Below are 24149 nucleotides of genomic sequence, written 5' to 3'. Positions count from 1 at the left end.
AAGTTAAATAATGTATCAGGAACATAGTTATTTAAAGTGAAAAAAAGGCAAACATGAGTTATTTTTTCCCCCACAAGGTGTTTGTGAGTGGACTCTCTGTACTTGTTAACATTTTTAATGTAATTTTGCAATACTGTTGCATGATGAAGTAAACTTGTTCTTTGCAATATATGTGTTCTCCTACTCTTGTTCCATGTATGCCAATCACTGAGTCTATAACCTGTCCACACAAGTTGGTAACAAAAGTTGATAGTTTCAGATAAGTACATTAGAGTATGAAATGCTTTTTGCCAGTGTTTGGACAATTTACAGTCAAGGTATCAAACGCAAAATCCTGGTAGTACTGTGACAGTATCTCACTCATATTTTCAAAAACTTCATTTCAGTGGCATTTGAACGGAAATGCTGTGGAAAACTTATGGTTTTTTTTACATTTGTTCACTGATTCTGTGCAAGAGCTGGAAGTTTAAACATGCAAGAAAAGAGTCAACAAGAAAACCCCACATCCAAAGCATCTTTCAATTTCATAGTAGTGCTGTCAGTTAATCTTTTGTAAGCCAATCTGATTCTAAATGTTATGAAAGCAAGGCCTTTCTGCAGAAACAACTTTAGGTATAACCGAGCACCAGTAAATTCTATTAATCTAAATTGTGATTAGTTGTTACTTTGTGACAAAAGTAGAATGAAAATTACTTGTTAAGAGGGAAAGGTGCTACTGATAGCTTAGGTATATTATAATCCTATTCCTACAGAATCGTATATATCACAAACTAATTCTTTAAAACTAAAAGAATATGCTTTAAATGTTACAATGATATGATAATTTCTTCTTTTTAGGGCCCTATTGGTGAACAGGGCAGTCCTGGCATTCCAGGCCCATTTGGCCCTCGGGTGAGTATTATGTTTAAGGTTTTTCTTGCTTATTTTTGTCCAAGTCAGATTTTTATTTCTGCTTCACTTTTATTTCACTGACTTTTATTGACTTCGGTATCATGTCATGATTACTCTCTTTTGCTGAGAGTCATTACTTCATTTAATGTAGTAAAATTTTGACACTGGTGTAGTTTATAGCTAGGAAAAAAAGAAGTTATTGCAGAATAACTACAGGGCTACAGTCTCTTTTTACAGACAATTTTGCTGCAGCAAATGCAAAGCCATATATGTGGCACCTCTGCTAATTGCTACTCTTGCCTGTCATATCCCCACATATGTCATTCACCCAAAATTAAAGGAGAACTACGACTTCCCTTGGTTTTCCCAAGTGACGGTCTGTCTCTTAGTCTATATACATGTGGGGGTATAGCAGCTACTCCAGTATATGTAGCAGCTGGAATTAAGCCCATGTAACTGTTTTTCTGTAACAGGAAAAAAGTATGCATTTGATCCACAGTATGTTCATGGAGGTGATTCACTTCAGAACACAAGCACTGAAACTGCCTTCTTACTTTTAGAGAAGAAGTAAAAGGGTGATTTTAGAAAGTTTTGTAATAGACACAAATAATTGTATTGCTTCCTGAAAAGTTACTGCTTGTAAACTGCTTTGTTGTTATTAAATGCTAAAATACATTCCTTCTTTCTCTTACACTTCCTAGGGTCCTCCAGGTCCAGTTGGTCCTTCTGGCAAAGATGGAAGTCCTGGTCCACTTGGACCAACTGGGCCTCCCGGTGTTAGAGGGAGTGTAGGAGAAGCTGGACCTGAGGTAAGTTGATGGGAATATGAGGGAAAAAGTTGCCCTTAAATAACCAGATTTTTTTACAGTCTATTGCATCACTTTCTCAAACATCCATGAGCTCAAGACAAATGGTAAGATTTGATACAATTTCTCCAACAAATAGCCAGAGTAACTGTGTATTGAAAGGGCTTGTTTCTTACTCATTTTCATCTTCCAGATTTATGAAAATCCCAGTCTGATCTACCTGTGCTTTCCCTAGGCAAGCCGGGGGCTATTACTGCAGCTAGCTCACTGGATCCTGATGGATTTGCAGTTCAGCATGGGTGTTTGGCAGGTTGGGTTATAAAACTTCAGGCCTAAGCATAGGTCATTTGGTGTATCTGGAATCTGGAGCAGTTCAAAGCCAGTAGTCCCACAAAGGTGGCACTGAATTAGAACAGCTGTGTGACTGATTGCCAGCAGCATACTCCATCATGCTTTAAGGAAATCCTTCAGTCCAAATAAGCAGCTCGAACTGTAACACTCATATTAGCTGACCTTCAGGCTGATCTGGGGTTACAGATACCAACCATGACAGTTAAAAGTATATTTGCTGTTTTGAAAGAAGTACTAAACCTTTGAAAAATACGCCAACCATATTCCACATTTACCAATTCACAAAACCCTAAGCTGTAAAACATAAGGTAGGCTATACCAAAGAAGATAAATTAGAAAATTAGAGGGATTTGAGAAAGTATGATCAGGATGATCACATGAATGATTCTCTTGGGGAAAAAGTGGAAAAGGTAGAATAAAACAGTGAGAAAAAGAAGACAGTTTCTGCTGCTATTCTGTTTCATAAGACATAAGTTTTCCTCTGTTTATCATGTGCTTATAGTCTCCCTTTTTCATATCAGTTTCTGATAATTATCAGTATCTCCACTTTTGTCAAGGCACCAAGACTTGAATGAAAAGTCTGTGGTAGAGCACAAGATTATGTGTGTCCAGTTACTTCATCTGTGTCATGAGACAGTAAAAGAAATAGCATGTACCAGTATTTTTAGGTTTGCTTTCCATGGTGGATTGCATGCAACTATAAATTGGAACCAAAAAGCAAGAAATAAAAGTTTGAGATTTCATTTGTCACACGCAGAGTGTGTAAGCTTGGGTGTGTGCTCTGTGGTAAGCATTTGGACCACTAGTTGTGAATTAATTACTCTCAAAGGAAATGCTATATTCTGATACATTGTCTGATGCACCAGAGCATTAAATTTCAAATGGAGGCATGTTACAGACTTTCTGCTGCCAAAGAAGAGCTGGCAGAACCTGCAGGTGGAGATAATGTTTTATTAACAGATATCTTCTGTGTCAAGACTCATTTAGCTCCCCAAGTGTCACAGGCAGGTTGACAGAAGGACCTCACAACCCATCATTTGGGAAAATCTACTAAGTCAGGAAAATGCTTGCTCTGCCAAGTTAGGAGGATGTAGATTCTATCTATCTCACATATCTGTGGTCAGAAATCTCAGGACTGTGCAGGATGAATGTACAGATGTTTCTAGTGCCAAATTTTCTATCCAAGCTTTACTAATTTAAAATGTGCCTGAGGTGACTCAGGGGAAGCAAGAATTTTCAATTGCTCTAAAAATCACTTACTTCTACTTTAAGAAGCACTTTAAGAAGTAAAGTTACTGGGTAGGGATTTGAACAAGGAGGGACAGATGGCTTAACAAAATATGGAATGAGGCCATTCCTTGGTGACTTCTAGCTGTTAAGTCTGAAATGATGAGTGATATGAAGTTGAGCAAGGTATTAAGAAAGGCAGAAAGGGCATGAAGCAGCGGGAGTACCTCACATGCTGTTTTAATCTCTTACCCCTGTTCCTGGAAATGGGAATTGTCTATCTGTATCTGAATATACCTTGTGCATTAGGGTGACTGACACTATCATTTTGTGTAGTATTTATTCTGCTATTTCCTCTATTGCCCCCTTTTCTTTTTTTTTAACTTTAGGGTCCTCCAGGTGATCCTGGCCCCCCTGGTCCTCCAGGACCTCCAGGCCACCTCACTGCTGCCATTGGTGACATTATGGGACACTACGATGATGCTATGGCAGATCCGCTACCAGAGTTTACTGAAGATGAAGCAGCCCCAGATGACCATAACAAAACAGACCCAGGAGTCCATGCCACACTGAAGTCACTGAGCAGCCAGATTGAGACTATGCGCAGCCCAGATGGTTCAAAGAAACACCCAGCACGGACTTGTGATGACCTGAAGCTGTGCCACCCATCCAAGAAGAGCGGTATGTATAGATAATGCTGTCTTGTTTCCCATATATACTTGTACATTGGAAAAAAATATATAATACAGATTTTTGATGGCCTAAATTGATATTCACACTAGGAACTTGAAAATGTCTCACAAAAATGTATTCCTTCTCGCCAATAAGTGGTATATGCTGATGTATTCTGTATTTATTTATTTATTCATTAATTTATTTACTCATTTATGTATTCATTTATTCTGTTTTTTATTAAGATGTATTTTAAAATCTGAAATATTTTAGACTTCCATAAAATGTTACTCCAGAAAGGGTTATTACCATGGAATGCTACTTATATTGTGACAGAGATACATTGGTACACCAGTTGTGAATATTTGCTTAATTGACATTAGCTCAAAATGTTACCTGTGGGCTGACAACCTGTGAATGCTTTCTGTCCAGAATTCTCTCCTGCTGCTGCTGCTCCATACTAGCAGTTTATAGGTGCTAATGCGTTAACATGCCATTTAGGAGCTTTCCTAATTTGTATGGATTATATGCAGATAAATCAACAAAGTTAGAGATAATCTGTGGCAAGCCTTACCAGCTTTTTGCCCCACTTTCTGAAACTTTTTGTGTTCGTTGTAGGTGAATATTGGATTGATCCTAACCAAGGATGCGTTGAAGATGCTATAAAAGTATACTGTAACATGGAAACTGGAGAGACCTGTATTTCTGCAAACCCATCTACTATACCACGTAAAACATGGTGGGCTAGCAGGTCATCTGACTTAAAGCCCATTTGGTATGGCCTTGATATGAATAGAGGATCACAGGTAATTAAATATATATAAAATTTCTATGAAACTTGTTTCTTTCTGGTTTTGAGCTTCATCTACTATTCTGAGCAGATTCTGTTACAGTCAGAACGTTATAACTATTGATTGACTGGATTATATTCAATTGGTTATTATTATGCTACAGTAAGTAGAGGAAGAACTTGGAAAAACAAAGCAAGTGCAGCTAAGGCAGAGTTGGCTACAAGTAGACCACTGCTGGAAGAGATTTATTGCTCTTGATCCAAAAATTATTAACATTTCTAGCAGCCTATTGTAATAACTTGCTATCCTTGTCCTTAAAAAAAGTACTTTTACCATAATACAAGATGTAAGCCACTGCCATTTTAGTTGAATTCTACTCTTTCTTTTGGAAAACTCTTTACTCCTAAAAAAATACAAAACTTAACTTTAGAAATCAGTTTTTAAAGAAAGTGTATTACCATATGTGTCAGGATGCTCCATGCTGAACTCATCGGTCTCCAGGCAGACAAAAATTCCACTCAGTTTTCTGTTGCATTTCCCCTCTGTGTTAACTTCTCAAAGGCAGCTTTATGATCCTGACAAATAACAGAAGTTTATGATATGCAAAATACATAATTAAATAACTAGCTTTTGCTGTTCTTATACCTAGTTTATCCAATCAAAGCCACAGAAAATATTTTCAGTTGTTATTTCATTAGGGAGTAATTAAATATCTTTAAATTAGTATTTGGAGAGTAAAAAACAGTCTTGCTATCAACCGGATTCCTGAAAGCAGCTCAGAACTTGAACAAATGAGAACATGTGATATTGAGAACAGATGTGGTATGGATTTCTTTCTTGAGATGTTTTCAGTTATTACTAAGTTCAGCAGACCAGTGCTGTTTAATATTTTCATCAACGACCTGGATGAGGGAACTGAGTGTACCCTCAGCAAGTTCGCTGATGACACTAAACTGGGAGGAGTGGCTGACACACCAGAAGGCTGTGTTGCCATTCAGCGAGACCTGGACAGGCTGGAGAGTTGGGCAGGGAGAAACTTGATGAAATTCAACAAGGGCAAGTGTAGAGTCTTGCACCTGGGGAAGAACAACCCCATGTACCAGTACAGGTTGGGGGTTGACCTGCTGGAAAGGAGTGAAGGGGAAAGGGACCTGTGTGTCCTGGTGGATAGGAGGATGACCATGAGCCAGCAATGTGCCCTTGTGGCCAAGAAGGTAAATGGCATCCTAGGATGCATTAAAAAGGGTGTGGTTAGTAGGGCAAGAGAGGTTCTCCTCCCCCTCTACTCTGCCTTGGTGAGGCCGCATCTGGAATCTTGCATCCAGTTCTGGGCCCCTCAGTTCAAGAAGGACAGGGAATTGCTTGAAAGAGTCCAGCGCAGAGCCACAAAGATGATGAAGGGAGTGGAACACCTCCCTTATGAGGAGAGGCTGAGGGAGCTGGGTCTCTTTAGCTTGGAGGAGAGGAGACAGAAGGGTGACTTCATCAATGTTTACAAATATGCAAAGGGTGGGTGTCAGGATGATGGAGCTAGGCTTTTTTCAGTGATATCCAGTGGTAGGACAAGGGGCAATGGGTGTAAACTGGAGCATAGGAGGTTCCACGTTAACATCAGGAAGAACTTCTTTACTGTAAGAGTGACAGAGCACTGGAACAGGTTGCCCAGGAGGGTTCTGGAGTCTCCTATATCGGAGATATTCAAAGCCCACCTGGACAAGTTCCTGTGTGATGTACTCTAGGTTACCCTGCTCTTGCAGGGGGGTTGGACTAGATGATCTTTTGAGGTCCCTTCCAACCCTCAGGATTCTGTGATTCTGTGATGTCAGAGCTGATGTTCAGCTGCCTGCAGAGCTACACATAGGGGTTTTGTAAGTCAGACGCATTTTGGAGGAAGAAAATATCTTCAGGAATACTATAAGGAGTATTTAATTTTTGAAAACTCTGTCAGGTTTTATAACTAATAGTAGTATTTGTGTAATAGTTAGATGCTCTCCTTATGGATTCTAAATAATAAGTGTGTCTGAGACTGTTAAGCAGGATAAACATCTTGTATAAAATTGCAGTGTCAATGTAGGAGATTTTTTTTCTCTTTTCTTTGCCAGTTTCAGTGAAATGTATGCATTTTTAGTAAATCTTGGCTATTGATTTTTATGTTGCAATGATTCATAAAGCATGAATAAAATAAAACCAGCACAGGAAGAAAAAAAAAACCCTCATGAATTTCAGAATTTTTGTTATTAATAGAAAAATAGCTTCTTTTTTTTACAGAAACACTGTCTCTTTGTAAAACATTTGTCAAGCTTCTGTGAAAGTTAATTAGTTAATAAATCCCCTACGCAAATGTACAATTATTTTTTATATTGTTAAACTTTGGCTGTTTGTGATGCCTCTAAATACATTACAAAGCCTATAGAAAACAAGTTGCTGAAGTTGCAGTATAGCAGATACACTATAAACGGGTTTTCTGTGCTTGATGTTTCTTACCTACTTTGAGGTTGCTCTAATGCACCATTTCATATGTGAGGTTTAACTTCTACTGAATCCCGTTTTGAAACAAAGCAGAATTCATTCCAGAACTTGGTGTGTTTGTGGGGGCCCAGCTGCCTTTGAGCTGTTCAGCTGCACAGTTTTATGGTCAAAATTCTCCAAAATGACCCCTGTTACAGGATGTCTACATTTCTTTGTCCTTAACTGGTAGCATATTACAAAAGAAACCATGTAATGGGGCTTCTGTTAGTCATGTCTGGAAAGGGTTATGGTAATGATACATGTTTCTAAAATTCATGCATTCTTAATTCATTTTTATGAAATACATGTTGATCTATTTATTTATCTTCACAGTTTGTGTATGGGGATACAGCTATTACTCAGATGACATTCCTGCGCCTCCTATCAAAGGAAGCTTCCCAGAATATCACTTACATCTGTCAGAACAGTGTTGGATACATGGATGACCAGACAAAGAACCTTAAAAAAGCTGTGATTCTGAAAGGGGCTAATGACCTGGAGATAAAAGCAGAGGGCAACAGCCGATTCAGATACACTGTTCTTCATGACAGCTGCTCTGTAAGTTTGGCCTTTTTGTCATTTGTATTTAGAAAAAAATCCATAGAATGAAGTAATTAAAATGCTGCAGAATTTTGTTATGAATCATAGAAGTAACTGATCAAATCGGTATTTAACTAGAATTCTTCACATAATAGAAGTCTGCAGTATTTACAAGTTTTTTACAAATTACTACTTGTCAATGAGCATTTTGCATTTCCTAGTATTTGTTTAATTGTGTGTAATCACACAAATTGGTCAGATAACAACATGCATTTAGCTTCCAGATGGGTAAGATTATTGCAGCAATACACTGGAGGAAACTCGCTGGTACTGTGAGTGACTGAGTTGGAAAGGAAAATGTCCTCAATATACTTAAGTGGGCATAATGAAGTAGTAATTTTTTTTGTGTTCAGTAGCATTGTCAGCCAAGTCCTAGATAGTGGCAAAATATTTCTAAAATTAGTTTGGCACTTGAAAAGTTAGAGTACTCTCTGTGCTTTAAAGTAATATGGCCCAAGGTTGTGTGTGCAGGTGCATATTAAAACATAGAGAAGGATTTCATAACATAGAGAAAAATCAGTCCAGCTTGAGGGAGAAATCCTGGTGTGTCAATCTGACGTGTCTGTTCACTGCTGTAAGAGCAAGATACATACATTTTAAAATAACCAAGGTGCAGTACAGGGCAGGGGTTGCTGCTTAGCAAAAGAAACAACCTTTATTGTTGTCTCTTCTGACCTATCAGACACCTGACTCACCAGCTGGAATTTGGGCTGTTTCTGACATGAGCTCTGGCTACGTTTTTTTCTTTTTTTTTTCTCCACCAGAAACGTAATGGGAACGTGGGCAAGACTGTTTTTGAGTACAGAACGCAGAATGTGGCACGCTTACCTATCATAGATTTGGCACCGGTGGACATTGGCAGTACCGACCAGGAATTTGGAATTGAAATTGGGCCAGTTTGCTTTGTGTAGGAGGAAGGGGGGAAACTAACACACTACCCAGCAACAGCAGCAATTAAACACATGAACTTAGACTGATTGAAGTTAATCCTGAGACTCTTGAAGTAATGGCTGATATTGGATCAGCATTGTATATACAGTTCTTCTTAAATGCCCGGCCTCCTTTTGAATATTTATTTTACTTTCAAACCTTCTGTTTTAAATGATTGAAACTGTTTAGTACAGCAGTACAATTTTAAGAGGATTGATGACCATGTTTTAAAAGTAATATGAATCTTTTTCCTCACTTTTGTTTCAAATTATTTTGAAATTTACAGGTGTTCAAAATAGGTAGTTTTAATGTGGGACTATGTAAAGCTCTAAGGATTATTTCTTTTGCTAGGATGTATACTGAATAACAGAAATGTAGAGCACTTCTGTGACCTGTTGGCTACATTTCAATCATACCTACTCCTTCTACCCCAGCTTGTCTTCCTGTTGTTGCCAGTATAATAGCCATTCACAGAAATCTGACTTTTGTAGACAAAAGACATTTTTTATGTCTTCATACAAGATCGTCTTAATTTGGCATTGTCTTTCTTGCACTTTCTATGTAATAGTCTGCTCAGAAGAGTATTCCATATCCATGATTAATTTATGAAGTAAAAACACTACTGGGGTAAATATGAGTTTTCAGTAGGGTTGTCCCATGTCTGAAATCTTAAGGCCAGACGTCACTTCTCACAGTGTATCTGTGTAATTCCATTAAATTACCCTTAATCTTCACTTCTTAAACCCAGTACTTGTTGATTTTCCAATACTTGTCCATCTAAGAAGCCATTACATAGCAAATGATACAAATGTCTTACTTATGTATGTCTTACAATTTATATATGTTGCAAGTCATTCACATGTATACCAGACCAATTGCTAATAAAAAGAAAGTAAGTTCAGAAATTCATTGGTTTTAGCTGACATCCAGACATGCATCCCCAGTAATTTGACTTACTGGCCTTGAGTTGTCAAGGCAAGAAAGTTCCATCATTTCTTAGCATGAGCTACCTCATCTCTGGAAGTTGGGATGCATATAGGATTCCTGTTTCTATTTTAGATATTAAAAGGTGCTATGCTTCTGTTGTTATTTCAAGAAAGGAGATAGGCAGGGCAAAATCAACAAAAAAGTGATGGTGCTAAATAACTCTCTAGAAGGCTGATGAAATGAAAGATGCCTACTGTCAATGTCATTTTCAGAGCTTAGCTCTTAGGTTTATGGTGTTTGAGAGAACAATGTTACAGTGCATTTATTTGTTGGTCATACAGTATATAGAATGTTTTGTACCACTAGCATGCTTTATTTTGTAAAGTATGTGGGTACAAACTTATTTAGGTTGTTTCTTTATTGCATCTGTGCTCTCCATTTTTTTTTGTTCCTTATAAAGAAAATAAACAGCTGGGGCCATCCCTAAAGAAAGTCATGCACATAGCTTTATTCATGTATCTTTGCAAAGCATTTAATTAAATACATGCTTCTCTTTATGCAAGTGGTTTCCTTTTGTAGAATTCCTTCCAGTGTATCCCATATGAGATTATTTCCAGGAAATTAAAGATAGAAGTATTTAACTTTGCTTTGTTTCTGTTTGAATGACTGATTTGCAATACATTTTTCTGAAGTAATTTACACATAGGAATAAGAGGGCATTTTAAATAATGCCCTCTGGGCTAGTTCTTAAAAGATTGATATCTGTTTGTATGAAGTAATCGCCAGCAGTCCTGTTAAAGCTGTCTCTAGTATTGTTTGAGACTCCAGAGAAGAAGAATTTTTATTCAAGACTGAATACAATGTGACCTAGCCAATTTCCATTGTCAATGTAAGTTATCACTGATAGATAAGTTTCTGGACAAAACATAAATTTGCATTGTAGACAAAAATTTATATTCCTTTCCTTCTGAAAGAGAGGAGCTTTGTAATATTCAAGGTTGCCCATACACGTAAGTAGAAACTGGGAACAGGGAATTTGACAAGTTCACACTGATGTTATCTGTTTGGTTTTATTACCCAAGCTGGAACTCTGTAATTTCTTTTTATTGTCATGAAATAATTTCTATATATGTGACTCAGGTGTGAGTTTATGATACTGGTTCCCTGAGAAGTTTTAGATAACATTAATTTCACTGGATAATCTGAGGTGTAATGGCTTGTTTCAACATGTTGATGCAACAGTAGGTATCCTGTGGCTGTGATCATACCTCTACAGGATGTTTATCCAGATGCACAAAATAAATAACATTCAGAGCATAGGTGCTAGTTTGAAAGTTGTCTTTAATCTCTGATTTTTGTCAGCAGACTATTATAATCCATGAGTAATTATAAATGTTTTGTGAGGCTGTTGAAGGCAAAGAGTATTTAATTTTGAGGGATATTTTCTTTTCTTTTCAAGCTTCCCTTTGCATCTCTCCATATGATGCATGCAGTATTTTCTCAGGTGAGTTGGGCACTGAAAAAGAGCTTTAACTAGAAAGCAGTCTTAAGATAATATTCTGTAAAAACCACCACTGGAGAATCACAGAGGCAAAGTCTCACTTGAAGTGTGAACTCTTGGGAAATCCAAGTAGTTGGCTAAGGATCTTTTGCAATGCAAGTTGTTGGACATGCCTTTTTTTCTTTTTTTTTTTGGTCTCTTGACTATATTTATAACATACATGCATATTACATCTCTTTCCCTGTTTTAGCACTCCTTCAAGTACTGCAGAATCCTTTTAAGTAGACAAAAAAAATTTAAAAAGCATGGTGGGGGTAATTTCACTGCTCTAAACTACTTTATCTCTTATGCAGGCAGTGTGGCACAGCTGCTTGTAAATACAGCTTTAATCTCATGAACCTAGAATGAAGGAGCTGACAATTTGCAAAAAGTAGATCAATTTATAAAGTAGCATTAAATAAATACCATCTATAACATATAGCGCAGTTCTTTGTTGCAGATGGCCTCAGAAAAGGTAGAAAAGGTAGTTCAGAATGGCTATGATAATATCATTTTAGAGCCTACATTTAAATTAAATTATCATATATTATATGGTCATTGATATAGTTTTCCATAACTGACGTGTCCTCAGTGGACAATGAGCCCCAAGACTTCCCATAGCTCACACAGTCTCTCTTGGTTTCTCAAAACCAGTAGTGCAACAGCTGTGTGGCAACAATTCACTAAAATCTCATCCAGAAGGTAAAATCCTGTTGTTTGCTGCTCATAATTTAGCACTTACTCTATGTTTACATCAGTGGTGGAGTCAGTGTGGTAGTTTATCTTCAACATTTAAAGAAAGATTTATGGATTCTTTTACAATTTGATTTTAACCAAATCATCTGGATTTGCAGTTGTTTGTTCTGAAGGTGTTTGTAGTATTACTGTCATGTTCTTATCCCTGTGCCACTGAACTCTAGATATAAAATACCAGACTTTGTATGTAATCATACAGCTGACTACAGACTTGGGACGAAGCAGAGCTTACCTGGTGCAAGGGGCCCTGTCAGTGTAATGAGAGCCTATCCTTTCTAGTATTTGACAGAGAACAAAAAAAGCACCCAAGAATGAAAAGCAAAAGATTTGGTCCATAGGGCTATTGAGGTTTTTTAACACAATTTTTTCACCTTCAGAACTTAGATTTTATGCAGCTACACAGCAGAATCTATGTTTGGATTTCTTTTTGCAAGCAGTGTTTCCTAACACTGACTACTTTTTACAGTGTATTTTACTTCTGGATTTATTTCAAGTGAAAACTTTGAAAGAATAAATTCTTGATTAGAGAGGGGAAAAAAAGTAGAAAAAAAAATTCTTTCAGATATACTCTGTGGACCTTAGAGGTTATGACAAATGTTTCCAGACATAGTTTATCTGCAAGCACAATGAACAAAGAATTGAGATTCAGGCATTAGTGAGCATATTCTTCTTTTGCTGTTGACTAGTTTTAGTTATCTTTCACATTTAAATATATATTTTGAAAGGGGTTCAATAATGCTGTCTCCAAGGCTTTTTTTCTTACTCTAGCTCAACATTTCCTTAATTTATTTTGAGCAGAAAGAGATACAGAGGACAGAACTGATCACAGTGATAGTGTTTACTGGATACCTCAGCTAACGTGTCCAGTGACTTAAATGAGAAGTATTAATATAGATTTATATACTGTGTAATTTAAGTAATATTGATCTTATCAAATAATAAAATGTTCCTTTTGGATTTCCTAGAGGAGCCCAGCTCTGAATGTGTACATCAAATGTCATTTCCTTCTTACTGCATCAGGACCTTCTTGCAGAGAGCTCTTTAGTAGTTCTGGATGCTTAAAATGAAAGACCAACAAGGAATTGATAGTTCAAGTCTTCCCTGAACAGCAGGATTTTTTTTTTTTTCTAAATCACAGCTTTGGATTTTTGAACCTGTTTTAGAGTAACTATGAAGAAGAATTTGTATTTTGTCTGAATGTTTGCTCTTTTAGGCTGGTGGAGCAGCTGAAAATGCATCTCATCTCCACCCTCCTTCCATACAGATATCTTGCTTTTTCTTCTGTTTTGGTGCTCCCCTCTAGCTCAGTGGTTAGTCTGTTGTTTCTGGGTGCATGAGAGCGTAAGTTCAAATGTTGTAGCCTCTCCCTCCCAAATTCATTCCTTGCCTGTTATAACTTCCTTGTAGCTATTATAAATACTTAACTCTAAGTTTTTTAAACTGAAAAGAATCTGTAGAGTACTACATGCAGTAGAAGAATACATCAAGCAACACAAATACAGGAAAGAAGATGGCACAATATATAAATAAAACCAACACAATCAAAGACTACAAAACATAGCAAGCAAATATAGGAGAATGAGGGAAATTTCTTTCCCTCAAGTCAAGAAAAAAGTCTAAAGATGGGTTAAGAACAAAAAGAATTATTTTTCTTATTACTGTAGGATAAGAGCCCCTGGGTTTCTTTTATCTCATATAGCTGCTTGAGATTGAGCAGTGTAGTTATTGGGCAGCTAAACACTATAGCAATTATTTTCAGGAAATGAAGGCTGTCCTGAAGATGTAATACTTGCTAGGTAGTTGGCCTCATTGAGAGGCTATTTATAAAAATAATAGGATACCAGGAAGTAACAGTGTAAAACAATTAGCAAAGGAAAAGTGTAACTAAATGGAAATGTAGAAATGCAATTGAAGCAAAAAAATTTCCTTCAAGCAGGCAAATACCATACAGAAACAAAGGTAAAACTTACAGTATTTGTTAATGATGGTATTAACATAAAATAAAAGAGAAAATGACAAAATATAAATCAAAATTACCAGTTCAATAGCTGAAGTAGAAATGCTGAAGAAACTGTGGAGCTGTAGACCCAGTTGGTCAAATGGTGTGTTTATGCTAGAAAAAGTTTTGATTTTGGATTATTTGTGGCCAGTTTGCTTGAAGTATAAAGACTTTGTTAAAGTGTGCAATTTCAAGCATATTTCACAGAGTTCAAACCATCCATAAAGGAGTCTTGAGCAAAGTTTCTAGATGTATACCCGAGAGTTAAATTCAATTTCTTCAAAGCTAGTGTTTTTATCCAGCCTATTTCACCTGCTGTGATCCCATTCAGAAATTTAGCTCATGTTAAGATCAGAGGTAATGCTTATTAATGTATTAGAGATTGTGGGAACTGTTAGGAAGAATATGATGAACTACAGTTGTGAACCACCTGTATTGAACCCTGTCCACTCCAAGAGACCATGCTTGGTCACAAAGGGAAAACTAGGTACAAAAGACCAGCTTTCTTGTGAAGCTTCTGCTCATCCCTGTGATGTGATTATTGCACAGTATCTCTACAAGAATCATAAAAGAAATCCTCTTTTTCTGCAAGCCAAAGAAGAAATGACATAATGTCAGAGATGAGAAACACGACACACTGTAGTAGTCAATAGACTGGACAGTATTCAGGAGGACCTGAGGAGGATGGTGAAAATGGAATGCTTTAGAGATTTACAGAACATAGAAGAAAATTTGGAGAGCTTGATTGCTGATGTGTCTAATGTGCTATCAGCATTGTAAGTTTTATAATCTGCTGGCAGATCTGGAAAAGTACTAAGGTAGCAGGCAGCAGTAGTTTGAGCAGGATGCTAGTAGAGTCAATTTTTCTTCCATCTGCCAGATTAATTTCTGCAGCATTTTTTGTGTGCTCTCAGTGAATATGGATTCAGCAACAAAACTGAAGTTTTGACTTTTAGTCCAGAGATGCCCATGACTAAAGGTATACTGAAAGGGAGTAATGTATCTATCTCATGAATCTCCTCTGAGAGAGAAAATTTCTGGATAAGCATAGGTTTGCCAGGTAGAACTTATGGCAAAAATAAAAAAGAGAATATGATGACCAATGGCTTTGGTGGACTTAATTCATCCTGAACAGCAATCCCTCCAGGTAGGGTGAACTACATCTCACCTTCTCTCAGTAAACAGGTAAGGTGAAACACAGAAAGCATCTCTTAATCTCCCAACCACCTTTCTGTTCTATTACTTCAGATTCCCACACATTTTCTTTTAAAACATAAGAAGATACAATCAAGGACTTCTGATTATGAGTATATATTGTATTAAAATAGTAAATAATAAAATTTTTTCGTATATTACTATAGGTTAAGATCTCTGCAACTAATGCCTTATTACTCACGTGTCCAGGAGAGAGGCACTTGGTTTAAAAATAAGAGTTTGCCAGACCTGACTTTCATCCTGATGATAAGAAATTGGTATGGTTTTTCAAAGAACCATTAGAGTTTCAGTCTTGGTTGAAATGGGTATGTTATCTGTGATAAACGCATTCTAATTTGGTGGCTACAATGAAGATGTGTTAGTCTTAATTAATAACAGGTCCTCCAGCAGAGCTCATTTTCTAGCTTATATAATCAACATGCAGCTGACAAGGAACACTGGAAATGAGATTTCTCTACTAATGCTATCAGGACAGTCATAGAATGGCAAGATGTGTGTTGGGAAGATCTTTCCCCTTGACAATTCAAAATTCTTATAGGCAGATTTTCCTCCAAGTTACTGCCTGCAAGCAGAGGCTTAAGATTCTTTTAACTGGTGTCACAACACAGATTACAAACTACATTGCTGCTCATTTAAATGTCTGACTTCCTTTTTTTAACAAGGAAAGTTGTTGGTAATTAGCTTCCAAAAAAAGTTAGTAGCTCAAATTCAGAAACCATTACAACCCCATTATAAGTGACTATTTGTCCTGGCCTGGTTCTAACTGTAAACTTACCATTGAGGTGAAGAGCTGCAGACACAAGCTTACTGAAGGCTTCCTCTCTTGTCAGTAGCAGTCCCTAAGTGCTTACCTCCAGCAGAGAGGAGCATTAAAGCCAAGCTGCCTCTTGGTGATCTCTCATGCTCTATGCACCAAGGGTGGTGAAACACCCTGGTAGGGTTTTTAAAGCTCTCAAGCTACACAGCTGCTAGGTAGGAGGACCCTAGCTGTCACCCAAAGGGAGGTAAGCTTCAGCAAGTGATTCACAGATGTTTCTGAATTGTTTAAAATTACAGCTTAGTCAAGTTTTCTGGTTTGCTGGCTTCTTGTCATGTTTTTGGGTTGTTTTGGGTTTTTTTCATACATGTTTTCCATAAAGAATGTAGAAAGGTGTTGCAATAGACCACTCCCACAGACAATAGGGAGTCCAGTTTCACCACAAGAAAAACTCTGGTGTCCTACAAAAGAGTTACTCTTTTAGGTGATAACATGCAATTAGCTGGAAAGGTGACATTCAAACCAAATATTAAACCCTATATTATGTTAAAACTGTTGGTATCATCTGGGAAACTGAGGCAGTTTTGGTTTGGTTTGGCTTTGTTTTGGTGATGGTTTTGTGGTTGTTTTATTTTTATTTTTTGTGTGTGTTTGCTTTTTTTTTTTTTTGCTTCATTTCTTGTTTTCCCCAAAGAACCATAGTAAATGGTGTTATGAAGTATTTGAATATTAACTGGGGTAACATCATACGACTGAATAAGAAACTGTGGATGAGAATGAGAATGTTCTTATCTCAGTCTTACTACAGTGTGAGCTGCTTCTTTCCTTATTACTTCAAGCCTCTCATTCACCTTCATGCTTCTTTTTTCAAGTGTGTAGCCTATGGCTTTGTCTTTAATTTATTCAATACAACTTTAAATTTACATGGCAAAGAAAGGTGCAATTACTTACGTAAATATATGCCTAAACCCCAATTTATCTTATAGCTTGAAAGTAGGTGGCTCCAGACAGCTTTGAAAGACCTCTATTAGTTACCTGCATCAAAATGGGTTAGTCCCAGAATTTCTGTAGTCTATGAACTTGATGTGCTGCTCTGTAACAGTGAGTAAGGTGTTGCTAATCTGAAAGTGTCCAGTAAAATTTATTTCTTTTTAATTGTATTCCCATGTAAAATAAAACCCTTTTGCAGGCTGACACAGTAAATCAGAGTAAAAAACCCCCATAATATTAGAATCTAAAGAATTCCAAATTATTAGAACATAAATCTTCCTTATTTTCTAATCTATTTTTTATTTATGAAGCTGATCTGTTTCATATGTCTATTATGTCAAAATTTTCTGTAAAAGTACACACATATCAGAAACATTGTGGCTTAATAACAAATTTGGTGAGGTTTCTTAAAACCCAGCATCTCTCTGTCCATTTTCCCTGCTTGGTGCAATCCTGCAGGTATTCTCAGAGGATGCACAACCTGTAATCATTCGTGAGAGCCTTTAAGAATCTGTGGATTTTTTCTTCCTACTTCTTCTTGTCTGACCTTGTTCAGGATGCTGGGCTGTAGAGCAATGTGTGGCAGTGTGGTAATGATGTGGAGGCAGGCTCTGTATCTTCCTTCACAGGAAAGACAAAGTAGCATCTATCAGCATCTACCTCTGCAGTGGTTTCACAGCCCAGATGCTGGTGTACAGCTAAATTTTCTTCTGGCCTGAAACTCAGGCACGGCTCAACTGCTGTGGTGACTGCATGTCCTTGAATTTTTGCTATGATCAAAGGATGACTCAGCTGTGCATCTCCAGAGGCCATAAAAAAATACCAAGATGCTTAGATGGTCAGCTTTATCAAACTGCTGTTGCCTTCAACCTCTTTTGGATACCCTTAGACCATTTATTTAAGCTGTAATCTGAAAGGATAGCAGTAGTTTATGACTACCTATTTATTTAGACTTAGGTAGGTTTTTATAGAGGAAGGGAAGATTAAGCTCTTACATTTCCTCCAAACTTACCTGCTTTGGTGCATGAGCTCTATCTTGGTGTCAGAGGTGAATCCATGTTGATAGTCAAAGAAGCTTATCATGCTTCAAAAATGAGCCACTTGATCATAGTATGATGCCATAACTTGCATCACTCAGGGCTACTGAGTTTTCCTTCAAACAAATTATCTTAGAAAAATCAGTTAAAGTAGTACCAGGGTTGTGGCCTGCCTTATTAACTTGGTTAAAGAAAGAGATTCAGATAGTAAAATAAATTTTAAAAAGTGAGTTTTATGAAACAAGGAGTTTTATTAAGATATGTTATTATGTGTCTCTGTAAGGAATAGACCAACAACCATATAAAAGCTTACAAAGATGGATAACCTTCAACACTATAAATGTGTTAATGTGACAGAAGAAGTTCACAATTTTGCATCTTTATTGACTTTTACAGAGTGAAGGGAGAAAGTTCTCAACAATGACATGCCAATGACAATCTTTGACAGGAGACATTTACCATTGCTTTATTATTATTACCTTTTTATTTTTTTAAGCAAGTCAATAACCCTGACTTGCAGAGTTAGGCGTGAAAAATACATTAGCACCATCATATTAGTTTTTTACACTTCCCTAATTTTAGTGGTCTTGACCAGCAATGACAGGAAAGTAGAGAAGCACCTTTGAAAACAGAATACAATCCAACAGTAAAATTATGGTGACTACTGACATTTAGGTATTAAACTCTTAAAATTTTGTACCTAATAATTCCACAGAATTGACCATGGGTTCAATGTGTTTTGATTGGTTTGATTGATTTTTGGTGTGACTCATTAGACACCTCCCAGTTTCTGTCCATGTTGAGGTAGTTGAAACAAGGAGGTCTTTCTAGCTTTATGGACTGTATCTTTGAAAGAAGGGTAAGCTTTGGAACTGGGAGCAATCAGTGCTTTGTAAATTGGCTAACATTCAACTAATAGAACACAGTGTTGTTTTATTAAGTGTTGAAGTTGTATTATAGCACCACGGAGACATGTTTTGAAAATGGAATTTGGAAAAAAAAAATAGAGCAAAAAAGCATTTTTACTGTACTTTGTGTAAGAGCAAAAAAGATAACCCTTGATATCAAATTGATTTTTCCCCCAGAAATTTTGTTAATAAATAACTGGGATACAGATCGTCACCTGTACTAGCTGACAAGGCTAAAACAAGGGAGCACAGTTGGAGTGTGAATCTGTTTGCTGGGGTTTCAGAAAGAGCAGGATTTTTGGTTTATAAGAAGCAGACTGGGCCAATGTCCACGCCAAATTCCTGATCAGGACCACCGATATCCATGGGTGCAATATCAATCACGGGCAACCTCATTGTCTTGCGCGTTCTGTATTCAAAGACTGTTTTACCCCATTCACCAGTGTGTTTCTGTGAAGTTGAAAAGACAAAACCAAACATGTTAGAGAAATTGGTGTTTGGCTAGGTCAAAGTTATCATACAATTTACTGAACTTCATACTTTCCATATCAATGTGTCCCTCTAAACACCATGAAAACTGGTTGCAGTCTCTGTAGAAATGCAAACTTGTAGATAGATAGACAGACATTCTTAATTTCTAGACCTTTTATGGAAGGTCTTATAGGGTTGTAGACCTTGCAGCTCATAAGGGATAGGATAAATGATAGAATGTAGAATACTCTGGAGTGGTGCCAGTGCCCTGACTTAGGTCTGAAATGTGCTCTGCATTCTGTGAGATGGTACAAATGGCTACTCTGTTTGAAAAGTAGTTCTGGATCCAGGAAAAAGTGACAGCAGAAATGAGGTTGCTCTTCATGTTGCAAAGTAGATGTGTTCATGCATCCTTAAATATCAAGTTTGCTGTATGTCTGAGTTTGCTGTTGTGCTTCTGGGACCTTAAACAGCAGAAGGGAGAAACTGTGGACAGTGTTAACAGTGTTTTGTATTGTTCCTTTAAAGGTACTTAGAGCAGCATGCTCATCAATTATTGCTGCTTTCCAGTTCTTCCTGCCACTGTGAGCAAGGTACAGTGAGCAATGTTGCCTCTGTGAGATAGATGACTGTGTTTGCCCCTTCCTATAATCATAGCTCATGGCTTGAATCAGCTAGTATTGATTTTTTCTATGACTAAGCTGATGCCTTCTACTCTTAGTTTTAGAGTTGATATGGGATGAATTAAAACTTGGTCACTGTGACTTCACTGACTTTGATTCTAAAGGAAGGAGATACCTGTGAAGCACAGATTTAAATTTTCTACCATTGCTACAGGAGTGACACTGCTGGTGCGCAGAATCTAAATTTCCACAATTAGGTGAAGTTGTGTCCTTTCCTTATCAAGTCATGCAAAGCTCTCTCTTCCCTGATCATGGGTCTACTCTTCTAGAGGGAATTATTTAATTAAACTACAATACTAAAGTCTTGTTTACTTACAGTACAGCCATCTTCCAGAACAGCATATGTGAATTTGCTGTTTCCTTCAGCCTTGATCTCACTTTCCACAGAGCTCATCAGTTTCAGAGCTTTTTTAACATTTCCACTGGCTTGGTCCATGTAGGCAATGCTGTTCTTGCAGTGGTAGGTAATGTTCTGGGAGGCACGGCTTGAGAGGATGCGGAGGAAGGCTAGCTGGACTTCCGAGACATCCTCTGGAAGTTCGGGATCTCCATAGCTGAACTGTACAGTACAACAATTAAGCAAGAGTTTTTGTCTACTCTTGTCTAAGGATAGTCGATATAACTATTATTTCACCCACTAAATTTTTTAGCTTAGTTTAATTTCAGTACTATTTTTAGTACATTGCGATGTGCATGAGTAAAATATGTACATTACTTTTTGGGCTGATAACTGAAGTAATTTCTTACCTGGAAACCTCCATTCATAGATTCTCCAAACCAAACATGTTTCCTTCCACTGCTTTCATTGGTCCACCAGGTTTTCCTTGGCACAGTGCTGGGGTTAGCACTGACACATGTCTCACCAGTTTCCATATTACAATACACTTTAATAGCATCCATCTTGCAGCCTTGGTTAGGATCAATCCAATACTCTCCTAGAGGTAAAATAAGTAAAATATTAAGGGACTTAATATATTTGGAGGAGAATGTGACTGTATGACGGTGCAGCTTATCTCTATGCCAGATTCCTGAGCCAAATTAGGTAGCATATTAATTTTGACAAGAAGAGGTGCCACATAATATAAGATCATATAAAAATATCCTGAGTGCATCTGCATACTGTAGTATGACTGCCATTTGAAACACATATACAATTTATACTTGTCAAGGGGTTTTTTTTCCATACAATTTTTTAGATAAATGTTCACTTATAAGCATGTAAGAAATGAAGTTGAAGTCAGTGTATATACTGTGCAAATGCGTAGTAAATTAAAGTTTGAAATTATTATTGCATTTATCATCTTTATCATGACACTTAAAAAAATCAAGCAACTTTTTAATCGCAGATCTCTGCATTTAAATACTCAAAGACAACAGTATTCATGCAAAGAAAAAAAAAGCAAACACCTCAAGATCTGCTAAATTTGCTAGATCGAGATTTCTGGTGGATATTAAAACCTAACAAACATACCACTCTTGAGCTCAGGATGGCAGAATTTCAGATCTCTGCAGTTACGAGCTGGATTCTTCCGTGACCCATCAGGACTAATGATGTTTTCAATCTGGTTGTTAATTGATTTCATTGAAGATATGATGTCACTCAGATTGATATCATTTTCTTTTGGCTCATCTCGATATTCATACCCATAGCCCACTGGGCCTTTTTCGCCAGCACCCAGGGCAGCCACACCACCACCACAACATGGGCCAGGAGGACCAGAAGGACCAGGAGGACCAGGCTGGCCTGGTGGACCCTAAAAAATAATGAATATAGTGTTGAGCAGAGATCACAAGTTAAAACTTGTGCCTACATGCATCTCAATCTTAAAAAATATAGAATTCTCACATTCAATTTACTTATTCATTAAATAATGGCAGTTGCTATGCATAAACATCTGTTAGACTTTCCAGCCCTTTATTTTCTTAAAATTGGAATTTTCTTTTCCCTAATTCTGTCAAGCTGTATTTGTCCTCCTTCTGTCTGGGCTTTGAGAAGGAGATGGAATCCTCTGTACCAAAATCCAGGGAATAACCATTTCTTAGCTTTAGAAGTGACTATGCTAGCGACCACTGCAGCACTGGCCTCTTTGGAGTACTCTTAGGAAACTCATTTCATAGCTTCCAAGACACAAAGGGAGTCCACGATTTGAAGTGGAGATACTATCTTCCCTTTGTATGCAGAAAATTTAGTGATTATCTGAGACTAACATAATGCCCAGTGCATCAACAGTTACACTCAAGTACAAATGATCTGTAGGTTCGTTTTGATTTAGCCTTGATAGCTAGATACACCTTATAACAAAATCTGTCCATGAAATACAGATTTTTCTGAGGGAGATAATCCAGTAGGGGAGAGCCTTATCCCTAAAGATTTGTTTGAGTGTGCACAATTTACTTACTGAGGGACCACTTTCACCTCTGGTACCGCGGGGGCCAGGAGGACCAATTGGACCTGGATAACCACTTGTACCATCTTTTCCAGGTGGCCCAGCTGGTCCTGGGGGACCCTAGGACAATGTTGAACACAAATAACATAGTCAAAATAGTCTACCAAATAATCTCAAGTTCAGAAAGGCTTTGAGAGATCATTTGAACATTTCTGTATGATTTATCAGGCATTTTCTCTAACTGTTGCTTGTTAAGATGACAAACTTTAATAAATAAATTCTATTTGCTTCAAAACAAACACTCTTAATCTTCCTTCCAGTTGCCTTAAGTAGGGTGTTTTTCTTACCCTTGCACCTGAAGCTCCTGGACTTCCAATTGCACCTTGTGGACCCAGGGGACCCTATGAAGAAAAGTCAGGTACTCTCAGTAATATGTTAAACTAGCCGGATGTGCCTTATATAGAGACATTGAAAACATCCTTAGGGTTATATGGAACAACCTTCTAAGGTATGTCAGATATGAGAGAGAACTGTTGTAATTCTTTAACCAGAAAAAACCCCTTGGATATTCTCTATATAAAAAACATTAATGATGTGATATCCAAAATGCAAGAAAGCCAACAGGCATCAGTGAGCTCCGCATGAAATCCTGTGTTCATAAGAATACACAGGTGTAGGCTCAAAATGCTGCAGTTTTAATCATATTACCAGTAAAGTTATTTAAATAATTTGACAAACATCTGTTGTCAAATGCATGTTTAAAACTGATTGCTGACTGTCATAGCGTAAATGAGAATTTATTGGGTGTTTGGATATTTTATTCATATGTTAGACAACAGGTCATACTGTGTTGTTAAATATGTTGGTATCAGTGGCATTTACAATTAACTCTTCCATAGAGCAAGTTTTAGTTTCTTGATTCTCACTTACATCATGAAAGCTATTAATAATATTCTTTTCAGTATAAATACCTTTTTAAATTTTTACTTGTCATAAATGCCTAGGACATGTCTGTCTATCACCCTTCAATTCTTTTAGCTGTTAACAACTATTCAACATGGTAATGTATGTTTACAATTCAGCAGTTTACTATTTCATGCGTATTTTGCCCTAATATTAATTGCTGTGAAAGATGCGTGACAGAAGAGAGGTATTTGGACTCCGAGTAGCTTTTTCATAGATTTAGTTGCTTGTCTACCCTATATTTCTAATAGACATAGAAATTTAAACCCTTGCTTTTATCTCTTCTAATTTAATCAGGAATAGCCTGTAGAAATGAATGCAAGAAGTTTTTGTTCCAAAGTCAGACGCATACCTGGAAGGGGTTATACCAAACCTATCTTTAGCTGCTAGCAGCTTCTTCTAGTGCTTTACTGTTACTTATTTCAAGTTGATTCAGGGAATCTGGACTTTTGAACACACTTGACTGTCAAATTACACAGTTTCTTTTTAATTTTGTCTGTCTTCAGTAAATTAGTTAAATCTAACTAACTGGGATCTAAGCCACAGAAGCTGAGAACAGCAAAATCCAATGCAAAATACTCACAGGAGGACCAGGGAGACCGGGAGTACCAGGAAATCCTCTGTGACCCTTTATACCATTGCTGCCTCGTTCACCAGTTTCACCTTTGTCACCACGAGGACCTTGAGGACCCTTTAAAAGCAGGTTTGCAATAAAAGGAATTTATAAAAGAAAGAACAGA

At 37.2% G+C, this 24149-nt stretch overlaps 2 protein-coding genes and 1 long non-coding RNA gene across 3 annotated transcripts in view; 1 reads left to right on the top strand and 2 right to left on the bottom strand.

Annotated features, from left to right (window-relative positions):
- Positions 1 to 10349, top strand: part of COL5A2 (collagen type V alpha 2 chain) — a 127951-nt gene extending 117602 nt beyond the window's left edge. Inside the window, exons 49-54 of the mRNA XM_005145591.3 lie at positions 838 to 891; positions 1593 to 1700; positions 3665 to 3956; positions 4566 to 4753; positions 7580 to 7804; positions 8611 to 10349. Of these exons, the coding sequence (XP_005145648.1) occupies positions 838 to 891; positions 1593 to 1700; positions 3665 to 3956; positions 4566 to 4753; positions 7580 to 7804; positions 8611 to 8757 (1014 nt within the window). The 3' untranslated portion in view covers positions 8758 to 10349. The remainder of the gene's footprint in view (positions 1 to 837; positions 892 to 1592; positions 1701 to 3664; positions 3957 to 4565; positions 4754 to 7579; positions 7805 to 8610) is intronic.
- The window catches only part of LOC115945933 (uncharacterized), a 38333-nt gene extending 22220 nt beyond the window's left edge, over positions 1 to 16113 (bottom strand). Inside the window, exons 1-2 of the long non-coding RNA XR_004080116.2 lie at positions 15989 to 16113; positions 5197 to 5313 (exon numbers count right to left, since the gene is read on the bottom strand). This is a non-coding gene — a long non-coding RNA (uncharacterized lncRNA). The remainder of the gene's footprint in view (positions 1 to 5196; positions 5314 to 15988) is intronic.
- A 2097-nt stretch (positions 16114 to 18210) lies between these two features.
- The window catches only part of COL3A1 (collagen type III alpha 1 chain), a 50187-nt gene continuing 44248 nt past the window's right edge, over positions 18211 to 24149 (bottom strand). Inside the window, exons 45-51 of the mRNA XM_031045873.2 lie at positions 23993 to 24100; positions 22794 to 22847; positions 22459 to 22566; positions 21531 to 21813; positions 20807 to 20994; positions 20376 to 20618; positions 18211 to 19355 (exon numbers count right to left, since the gene is read on the bottom strand). Of these exons, the coding sequence (XP_030901733.1) occupies positions 19209 to 19355; positions 20376 to 20618; positions 20807 to 20994; positions 21531 to 21813; positions 22459 to 22566; positions 22794 to 22847; positions 23993 to 24100 (1131 nt within the window). The 3' untranslated portion in view covers positions 18211 to 19208. The remainder of the gene's footprint in view (positions 19356 to 20375; positions 20619 to 20806; positions 20995 to 21530; positions 21814 to 22458; positions 22567 to 22793; positions 22848 to 23992; positions 24101 to 24149) is intronic.

Source organism: Melopsittacus undulatus, chromosome 8 (genome assembly GCF_012275295.1).
Source record: "Melopsittacus undulatus isolate bMelUnd1 chromosome 8, bMelUnd1.mat.Z, whole genome shotgun sequence".
NCBI lineage: Eukaryota > Metazoa > Chordata > Aves > Psittaciformes > Psittaculidae > Melopsittacus > Melopsittacus undulatus.
This window is presented reverse-complemented; position numbering and strand designations above follow the sequence as displayed.